At 40.3% G+C, this 11090-nt stretch overlaps 1 protein-coding gene across 1 annotated transcript; it reads right to left on the reverse strand.

Moving 5' to 3' along the window:
* Positions 1 to 579: 579 nt before the first annotated feature.
* LOC112575015 lies at positions 580 to 9906 on the reverse strand. Its single transcript, XM_025256494.1, has 8 exons — positions 9624 to 9906; positions 8682 to 8836; positions 7591 to 7714; positions 4829 to 5002; positions 4472 to 4703; positions 3451 to 3614; positions 2317 to 2407; positions 580 to 1825 (listed from the first exon to the last, which is right to left on the reverse strand). Exons 1-8 carry the CDS (start codon positions 9642 to 9644, stop codon positions 1428 to 1430), a joined length of 1359 nt encoding a protein of 452 aa, XP_025112279.1. The 5' UTR covers positions 9645 to 9906; the 3' UTR covers positions 580 to 1427.
* Positions 9907 to 11090: the final 1184 nt, after the last annotated feature.

Raw genomic sequence — 11090 nt, forward strand, 5'->3', positions numbered from 1 at the left:
AGTGGAGATGAACATAGATGACTAAAGCAAAGTCTGTGTGGACACCGAAGACTCGCCTGCCAGGTGTGGACATCCAGTCCCCTCTGCTGAGCTTTGAGATGTGCTTTTTAAAAAATTGGTTAAAGGAAAGGAATAAATGGCGGTGGGGCTAATAAGGTAGCCACATGACTGCACATCGTCTGCTATACTTTGTCGATATGTGGTGCAGTCTTTCGGAGAAGTCTCCATAACAATCAACCCTGACCTTAAACCTAACTACGAATAAGTAATCTTTCCAAATACGTGTGACTGACTGGACAGCTGTTGTCCAGCACGGCCTGATTATAGCATCCAGGTTGAAAACATAATTCAATGTGTCTTATACTTTTGTTTCACTAGGAGTTAGAGATCAAGAAGTAAACGCCTATTTTAATAATTAATTATGATTCATGTGGCAGTGTGCAACGTTCTGAATTTGTGATAATTTTCAAAATTATGTTAGCTAAGGATGTGGTCGATAACTGAATGGGTTTCTCCAATTTGAATTAATTTTTTTTTTTAAATATGGGAACGCTTTCAATCTTTGGTTGAAGTAAACAGTGGATGCACTCTGCCACACATCTCTAGTCAAAGATCTCTGCCTCCAGCGTGTGACACTCTCTCGTGAGATTTCGGTGTGCCTTCCTACAAGACTATAACAACGTCCGGCAAAAAACGAGAAGCAACTGCAAAATAACTGAGTAAGTAACAGGAAGTGTATGTAGGTCACGTAATTATTTATGGATGTTCAAAGATGACCCTAGATTTCAACGATGTTGGATAGAAGCATACAGTTAGACAGAGGAAGAGTAAATAAAGAAAAAAAGCGGAGGAAAAAAAGAAATTGGAATAGCTAAATTGCTAGTTACTAATTAGTAATATTTTGTAAAGCTGCGTTCATCAGAAGATACTATTCTTCCCCCACCACCACAACCACCACCACAACCACCACTATCAACACTGATCAAATAAACTTCTTGTGTTTGCAAGATAAAAAAGGTTGTAAATAAACTGTAATGCTATTGCCTATGCTGCTTCAAAACTGGATTTCCGCATAATCTTCATCACAACTCTTCTTGTTACTTGACCGAATTTTATTTTTGTCGTTTTTGTAAAGTGTGGTTGGTCTAGTTTCTCCTAGATACAGGGCATAATTATTATTATAATTGTAACTATATTTTAAGAAGTAGCAGTAAAGACAACGAGCAAATTAAATAATAAATTTAAAAACTGGAGGTACGGGGTGACATTGAACTACAGCCTGTGTAGTAGAGGCTAGGTTTCAAGAAAGACCAATGAAAGTTGACTGAAGACTACCATCTACCACCAGCTTCTTAAAGTACACCTTTCGACACATCTAGAATTTTAAAAGTAGACTTAGGTAATCTACTTTTTCCTGATCTGAAACCTTAACTTAGTAAACCTTTGTAGCATTCATATTGGTGACTAAGTAGTTTTGTGATCTCTTCACACAGAACTTTCCACTTTGCTCCATGCTGTTTATTAGCAGCTTGGTCAGGGTGATAGTGGGTCACGGCCTTCAGGTACAGCTTCTTCAACACCAGTTCGTCTTCAAAGGCGGTGTTTTCCTCCAACTTGTGTTTGGGGTTTTTAGGGGGATGTGTCTCATACACATACTTCAAAAAACCAATTTTGGAGCAACTGCGGAATTTGTCGCTAAGTTTGTCCACGTCGTCTTGGATTTCCTTCACGATTGACTCTCGCTCTTTCTGGTTCTTTAGCTCGTTCGCCTGGACTTGTTCCTGCTGGTACTGTTTCAATATATTTTGTGTAGATAGATACCATTCTGAAAAAGGCAGACAAAATGATTAGCTATCATGACTGATTGTTTATTCAAAGATCATTACCCCAAAGGAGGGAAGCAAACAACAATGATACATTGTTTGGTTCACTAGTACACAGATACAGGCGTTTAGATAAAAGCAGTCCCTTCAATACAGATTTATTTTCCACTTTAAACTGTTTAAACTAAAGTGCACAAAACAGATAAAATTCTAAATTCTTTACGGGCATTTTGATTCATGTGCCAGTGTTCAAGCCACCCGCTATTTCCCCAATTATTATGATGATGCTAATTATGGCAAATTTTAAAATAGAAAGGAATGCAGGTCAAAGTCAGCAACACATATCGCAGCAAAAGGTATTGTTTTCTGAAAGCTGGAAGGTAGGAAAAATGTTTTAACATATAAGATGGTAGAGGGAAAGAAAGAACGATAGGAAAGTTAAAAAAGAAAAGGTTAACACTATAAATTTACCACTGAAGGGCTAAACACTTACCCTCGTTAGGACGTATTCTGGGTTCCATGATGTTGACTAATTCAATGGCTTTCATGAGATAGAGTTTGGCGTAGTACTTGAGCTTCAGTACCTGGAACATTGTAGTGATATCACTGGTGACTGAAACATTCAGTCTACAGCGAGGTTAAAGACCTACACAAAGACTCCATTCATATCAATTATTAATGCCTCGAACATGAAATCACAAGAAGTAATACGAACCTCGAGAAATGAAATAAAAACGATTTCCTCGCCTGTTCAAATCTTTATATGGACCCGAATCCATGTGTGACGTGGTGGCCTCATGGATGACCACAGTATGGCTGATACAAGATGCTCAGAAAATACAAAATCTCGAAAGACCAAGCGCAGATACGGAAAATATTGTGCTGTTGTTGTTGAATGGACAGGAGAACATAGTGACATAATGTTTCATACTTCCCAAGGAAGTCTTGTGGATGAACCTCGCTCTTACGTGTGGAAGCTGACTTCCTTGTACCTACACAGTACACTGTCCTATGCGAACTCCACGCTCCTCCTGAATACCATGCATTAATCATCATTAATGAAATCAATACTTTGCACTGCAGTTTGTATGTATGCTTTTGCACCAAAGACAAAAAAAAATGATAAACGAACATTTACGATACCTAGATCGGTAAAAAAATCTTCCAGGTTCATGATGGTTTCCTCTGAAAGGAGCAATAACTGCAGCAATGATTTCCTTCGGAAAAGGACACAATGTATTCTTCTTCTTATTTTTGTTCCCAGTCGCCCCCAGTGGAGCACAGGGCCGCAACTACACCCCGCCATTGGACCCGGTTCCTCTCCAGTTGGGTCCATGTCATGCCAGCTGTCTCCGCTTCTCTCTTGACTGATCTCCTCCATCTCTGTCTGGATCCCCAACCCTGCGCCTCCCCTGTGAGTTTCAGGATTCCAGCCCAGAGCTTGTTTTTTTGCGACTTACCTACATAGAAATGTGCCACTCATTTTTTGTTTTAGCTTCGTAGCTTAAAAAAAAACACCTCTTTTCCCCCTACCATTGTATAACCTGTTGGCATCTTGATAGATTCTGAGGTGGGCTTGTATATTCAAGTATACTGCCACAGCAAGACAGCAACATTCAAATTTTACCTTGGCATATACGCGACCCAGGCTGCTCAGGGCCATGGCCTCCATTTCAAGGTTCCGCCCCTGTATCACCAGAGCGGCGTTTTGATACCAGTCGATCACCTCCCACACCATGTTGATGTTCAGGTCTTCTGTCTCTGTCGTGATCATCTTCAGAATTTCGTCCCCTTTCCAAGAGAGTACCAGAGAGTGTATAAATATTTGCTCTCTAGATTGAGCTTTAATAAACATAGATAAACTAGACTAAACGGTAGAATGAAAATGAATCGGATGGATAATAAAACATGTAAAACGATTGTGGGCTTATTAATGCTTATCGAAAGACCTCGAGTTCAACTTCAATTAACATTTGATCTGTTCAGCTGATGTAATCCCATTACTTTAAAACAGTGGTTCTCAAAGTGTGGGCCGCGGACCACTAGTGGTCCGTGGGCATAAGTCAGGTGGTCCGCGGCTGACAGTCGTCATATGTCAGCAAAGTGATGTTTAAAGTGATGCATTCCTCGCATTAACATTTTAATTACAAAGAACGAGGTATACGTAGCTTTATGTCATCTTATTACTATACTACTTTTACAAAAGGACATTTAGTTTAGAATTAAAATGAAAAAAAGGCAGCAATTTAAATTTGAAATTCATAGTACAGACTGATTTTTAGGCCTTGGTGGTCCGCCATAGCTTTTACTTAAGTAAAGTGGTCCGCGGTCCGAAAAACTTTGAGAGCCACTGCTTTAAAAGACGTGTATTTTAGTTAATTATATTGTGTATAAAATCACAAATAATAACTATGATTAAGCAAGATAAACTTCATTCTTAGGGTTATCCTGAAATTGAAAATGCGTGAGATTTTCTTTGGAAAAAAAAATGATTCTCAAACCAGTCGTCCACAATAGGTAGATGGCTTTAGCCAAGTCTGCTTACAAACTTCATACCTACACAGTAGTGATGTATCTTTAAAGAACGATAACGTTTCCATCGCTGGTTGTCTGCCCTGGCATCACAAGAGTTACACTAGTGTGCTTACCATTCGTGCGAGCCTGAATGGACTCGGCCACGCATTTCTGGTCAAAGATCTCTTCCTCCAGCACACGGCACTCTTTCATGAGATCCTGGTCTTCCTTCCCCAGCCTCATGGCTTCGTTCAGAGGGAAGTTGCAGTCTCCCAGAAGACTCAAAGCTTTTCTAAAGTCGCGTTTTGTCAGTGCAGCCGAGGACCAAAAAAAGTAAGTCTGAGCGATGGAGAAGTGTTCTTTAGCCTGCCACCATAAATTGGTTCATACTCATTAGGAATGAGATTAATAATGATGCGAATCTGTTTCAGTAGACGGTCGGAATGGAATTTGTCTGTAAGATAATGTTTATCATTTACTAGTGTGTTTACCAGAGTGGCATCATGAAAAAGAAGTCCTAGTAGGGGCTGTAACTCCCAGACTTTGCGCTCCTCATTCTCCCATTTGTCCAGACGTTGCTTGATGTCGCTCCAGCACTCGAGGGCGCTAGTTGTCAAGGACTCTCGCCATTGAAGTTCACGCGACCTTCCCGACTTTTCAGCCTCCTATGAACAACAGCCCACGAACCCCAGATATAAAACTAGTTTGATTCATGTTCATTACACAGAAAGAGACAGAAGCACATACAACACACATACCCACAATACACACTCAGATACAAGACAGAGACACACAAAACAAAGACAGAGAAACACAAAACACAAACATAAATACAAACTTAAAAACAGAAACACAAAAAGCAAGCAAAGACACTGGAACACAAACACAGAGGCTGACGCAAAACATACAACAGACAAACAGACAATAAAGAGAGAAACAAAAACACAACACAAAGATACAAAACACAAACATAGAGAAACATATAGAGTCAAATGACACACATGGATAGAAACAGAAAACATAGGGACAATAAATTACAAACACAGAAATACACAAACTTACTCATCACAGATCAAGGTTCAAAGGCACAGACATAGAGAGACCCACAAAACACAAAAACACACAACACAGAGACACAAACACACAATACAGAAACAAACCAGACGGTAAAACGTAAACACAGAGACAAACAATACACAAATACAAGCTCACACAAAATACATAACACTAAGACACACAAAACAGAAAGAAAGGACACACAAAACGCTAACAGAAACAGCAAAACACAAAAAGACCAAACATTAAGGCTTAAAGACAGACAAATACACACAACACAGTCATACATTTCCCTTTACCACTTTTTTCTCTGTCTCTCTCTTACACACACACACACAGAGATTTATATATATATACACAGAGAGACATCTATAGTAGGGCTTCTCCTTAGGCAAAAAATTGCGTACAGTACGCATTAAAAGTTCGGAGGACCCCTTCAATTTTCGTCAATGGGGTCCCCTCCAAATTTGGGCGAAGAACAGGGACCCCTTAAAATTCTGAAGAAGGGGTCCCTGGGACCCCAAAGAATTTAGCCTTAGCAGAAGCCCTGTATAGTATGGCAAAACGACGCTACATTAAGGTAGTACACAGAAATGAGAATGGTGCAAATAAGTATATGGCAAGACACCTGTAAAACTCGCAAACACCATCAGGAATATTTCATCACCTGTTCATCAAATGCACACTACACACTGGTTAATTGTTAAAACGGAGAGTAAGGTCAGGTTTTTAGTCACTCAGTTACCTTTACCAAGTAATACTCAGTGAAGAGATAAGTAGGAAAGATTCACTGCTGTAAGTTTAATAAAGGGGGCAGGACAACAGGTAGCATTATTTCCTTTCCAGATGGTAACTGCCTCAAAACTTCAATGAAGACAACTGTGGCTGCAAGCGATAGTAAGAGAGGACAGCAAAGAGGACAAACCGCGGTCCACATTTATTTTAGGATTTCAGATAAAATGATCCACGTTCATTGCAATCAATCAGCTGGATCCCAATATTACAAGTGTCACGGTGATGAACAAAACAACTGTTTGCAATGTAGTCTCGAGCATCTTTACCAGGCTTGGAGAAAAGTAGAGTAAAAGATGCGTGTTGCAGCATCGGCAATAATTCCGAAATAATAAAAGCTGGCGGACAGTGCATTATAAATGTAAAAGTCAGCACTGTTTTACGAAATACATTATAAAGTATCCACAAAGCTGTCGCACAATGAATACTTTTATTACAAAAATGAACCTTTGAAGAGACAGAGAAATGTGCAGAATGGTTTGCCAACTGCCTTCAACGTGATGAGATTGCAAGCTCATAAGAAAGGAATTCTTAAGCAGTAAAAAAGAAATAATATTTGTATTACAATTTTTATGACCAGCCCTTGGGCTACACACACATCAAAACAAAGAGGGAAAGAATTCCTTCCCATGAAGAGAAGTGTTCACGTATATTGTGTAAGTACATTTTAGTACATAACATATACTGGACAAAAGTAATGTAAGCTAATAATTGTTGTTTTAATCAGTTGTTAAAAGCCCTTACAATTATCAAAGTACGCTTATAGCTGTGCTGATTAATAATGCTGTGCATTTATAAGAAGTTACTGCGCATGCACGGTTCAAATCAGTGAAAACGGCTTTTTACTCTCAAACTGCTGCCCTCCTCCTCCTGTCCTTCATTCGAGAAGAAAACTGTTGACGATAGCCAGCAGTTCATTCAAATGTGAAAGAGCCAGACACAGAAATACCGTAATGGACTCTTTCAAGCGATGAGCAGGCCGTCTGACTTCCTTTTCATCGTTTTGTTTGTTTCTCGCATTGTTTACTAAAGATGGTTATTTTTTGTTGTTGTTGATCAGTGTCCATGACAACATCCAATCAGCAGTTAGCAGTTTTTGTGCAGTGCCGTGCATAAATCAAAGCATGGGGTCGAGTGTATATGTGTATGATTTACCTCAGAGCATTAACTCGATGGTCTTCTAAAAGTCACACCATTCCGGCTTCTTAAGTCCATGACACCATGAATATAAAGAAAGAATAATACTGCATTAGCACATACACTCCCATAACTCTTCTTTGTAAGACGATTTCATGAGCCGCAAAACACAGTAATAATAATAATACTACTAACAGCAACAGTAACAATAATGCGCACACACACACATATATATATAGAGAGAGGGAGACTGAGGTCTGTACATTACCTTGAAATGTTTCAGAGCCTGCTTGAAGTGAGAGAACACAATCTTATCTTCCACATCCGGAAGCGCCATCTTGGCTTTTGCCAACTTCCAGGACGCCATGGCGATGTTCTTGCATGCTGAGGATCTGTATTGGAACAAACATTTTGTGGCTAAAATGGGCGATAATTTCCTACTGGTGCCTCTGTCACTGGTTTCTCTTGGGCAAAGTGGGTTCTTTCTTCCCTGCCTGTTGTACTGGTCAAACCTAGTCTGGTGCAATGGAGTTTGTGTGTGGGATCATGCTGTGAGGTCCAATGTACAGTGAAATGTATCGAATGGTGTCTTACAGCACGACCTCGACATCTGTAACACTACCGTGCTCCCTACACCATACCATGCGTATACAGAAAGAGAGAAAAAAAAAACCGAACGAATAAACGAACGAACAGTCACATGACTTTGTATATGGGTAAGGCATCAAATAAAGACATTATACGTGGGTTAAACGTGCGTAATAAATCTTCAAAACTATATTAATAAAGACTAGTGTCTCACATACTTATTCCTCCCTATTCATCCTTTTGTAAATGGCAAAGGGACGTGTTACAACTGGATTGTTATCGGCCCAAATTCATTTCGCATCGTTTTCGTAAGTGTGAAGGTTTTCTTTTGTACTTTATTCATAGTACTTTTCCTTTTTCTTGATTAAACATTTAAGTCCCTTCTACTATCAAACTCTTCTTTCCGTTTGTTTCACAGTTGTTTCTTCTATAATGTCTCAAGTACGCACGCACCAACTTTCTATTTTCCTTGTACTGAAGGTTGATGTGAATCATCTGACTTGTGCATCACTTTTTTCGTACATTGTCCATCTGTTTTCAGGCCTTGATTAGGCTTAGAAAGGGCAACGTCTATGTCAAATTCAACAGAATTTAAAGCTTCTTTAATATAAGCTTAAATAACATCTGACTTCCACAAAAGCACTTGATCTTTCATGTAACCATATAAATTTTTGAGAGAGTGAGAGAGAGAATGAATCACACACACACACAAATACCCACGCAGTTTTACACATACTCACATACAGAGGATAGAAAGAAAGTGTTTTCTACCTGTCGGCGGCATCCTCTGCAAGATCAAGGGCTCTGCTGTACAGGTTGACTGCCTTCTGAAGACCTTCGATCTGAAGAAGTGGTGCCAGTCCTTCTATAGACTTGTATACAGCGTTACCTTCATTTCGCCATTTTGTCGATTCTGATAGCCTCACCTTCGCACATGTCAACAAAATATATTGCTTTGCTGATGAATATTGGTTTGTCCGCAAAACATATTCCTTTCTTAACTCTAATAAATGTATGAAGCCGGACAATCAAAGGTCGAGACTTCTACACAATACACGGGGAGCAACTCAACGCGTGAACCAGACTGGAAAGTAAGAGACATTAAAAGTAATCTATTTTTAGAAAAGGAAAATCCAGCATTTGTGCATGGCACTGAGCGGAGGAACACTCTGGTCTTCATTGTACGGGAAAAAAGTAGAGCCATCAACAATCCGGTAGACTGGTTTCCATTCGTATCTCTGATAGGCGTCATAGTATTATATTTACCAAAGTTTACACTCCGACCTCCCAGCACAAAGATTTTACGATTATTCGGAAAGGGTCATAAAGGCAGTGCCGAGGAAGAATGTCATAAGAATACTTCATGATCGAAACAAACAGATCGGCTCAGATGTGTACCAACAACAGGCAGAAACGTCTATGAGAAACAAACGACTGAGGATAAGCCGCAGTTAAAAAACAATTCTTTTGTGACATTACACTAGCAATTTGACTTGATGATGGCCCCACTTACTCGACAAATACCAATCATACTGACTAACCGCCCCCTCACACACGCACAATGTGTAGGCGCCACTACTCCGCTCCAAAACAAAAATTCCTCCGCATAAGTGATTGTGAGATAATTATTAGTGATAATTATATACACAGAGTTCTCAGCAATCGCACTCTCAGATTAATGACGGTGGTTACTAATTAAATGTTTGGACTTACTCGTTTGGCAGCAGACGCCATCACGGAAATCCTTCGTTACCAACCAACAGTGAACTGAGCTCCACTGGAATCTTTTAAAGAATCAGATATGAACAACGAAATAGTTTTTCTCTGTAGCTACCCTCTTTAATTGCGAAATGCTGTGAAATACCTACACAGCCGCTGAGCGATGTGTGAGCCACCGCAGGTAAAAGTAAGCAAAATGGCGATCGGTTGTACAACCACCGAGCTTAAGCCTTGCTGAAGGCTCGGTGTAAACCGAAAGAAGAGAATCCGTGTGAATGGCGCTGCTTCTGCGCATTGAAATACACACGTACTGGGAACTACTGATCGATGAACCCTACCAAGAAAAAAATTATATTTATCCACTTCAAGAATACAATCATGAAGCATGTCCGCTTTCTGAAAAAAAGGAAGCATTGCAGGTAGACCACGCTAAAATTGTAGGTTAAAGGCTTATTAGAGTACTGAGTACTACACTTTTAATTATCATAATCATTAATAAGCTTCAAGGTCTTGTGGTTTGTTGGTTACTTTAATAGGAAGGAGTTCTACCTAATGGTTATTAGACACTAGTTTAGTTTATTCCTTGTTACTCATCGAGATCCGAATCCAGGCGTTCACGATTTTTCTTGCAGTTTCAGGCTAAGGGGAGAAGACAGGTGAGCTACTGAGCCTGCAGCCAAGGGGGAGAACTGAGAGCATATGTCAGTATGTATACCAGTGGTACGTCAGTATTGACCTTTTTAAATGTTGTAGCCAAATGAATGAGGTGTCGCCCGGCAGCAGCCAGTGATATGATGGGTACTCGTTACCTGGTGTGCTTACACCTTTCTAGCAGGTGCACGAGTGTCACTGATGAAAGTCTTGGTACTTGGAACACTAGGTGCAAGAGAGCGCATGCCTGACAAGTAGATGCTGGATGTTTCCAGATGCCGGTGTACATTATTTATAAGCCTTGAGAGTGTCAGCAGCAGTAATAGAAAGAGAGAGATACGGAAGCTGTTGCGGGGACATGTGTTACCTTTAGCCAGCGTGTGTCGCTGTGAGTCTGTGTTCGACGTGTCGCCATTGCCAGCGTGCGTCGCGGTTTAATCAGTTGAGTAGTTTCAGCGTGTGTCGCAGATTTACCAGCCTGTCTGCATGACAAGTTTGTTGTATGCAGCTGTTAATGTGTTGTTGGGAATGTCTTCGACTGCAAAGGTTGTGTGTGTGTAGAGCTTGACACCATCGATCAAGGACCGGCGAGCGAGTTATTGACATGTGTCGTCGACATTAACCTTCCTTCACCGTAACATCTGGTAACATTGATGATCGATGGACGCCAATAATCTGCAACCACCAGAGCCCAGATCCGGGATATGTGTCTTGAACCACGAACTAATATCTCTGGACTGCTGGCAGACGATTTTTCCAGTTAACTGCTAAAACGAGGCATGAAACGACAAAGCTTCCGATTTATTCACA

The sequence above is a fragment of the Pomacea canaliculata genome, linkage group LG11 (genome assembly GCF_003073045.1).
Source record: "Pomacea canaliculata isolate SZHN2017 linkage group LG11, ASM307304v1, whole genome shotgun sequence".
In the NCBI taxonomy this organism is placed as follows: domain Eukaryota; kingdom Metazoa; phylum Mollusca; class Gastropoda; order Architaenioglossa; family Ampullariidae; genus Pomacea; species Pomacea canaliculata.

Bases quoted from the DNA above. Each gene is read 5' to 3' on its own strand.
- LOC112575015 (XM_025256494.1), bottom strand. From the start codon at position 9,644: ATGGCGTCTGCTGCCAAACGA. The intron at 4,704-4,828 runs GTAAACACACTA...TTATGGTGGCAG, and splicing joins TTTTTCATGATGCCACTCTG to GCTAAAGAACACTTCTCCAT. The intron at 1,826-2,316 runs GTAAGTGTTTAG...TGCCTTTTTCAG, and splicing joins CAGAATACGTCCTAACGAGG to AATGGTATCTATCTACACAA.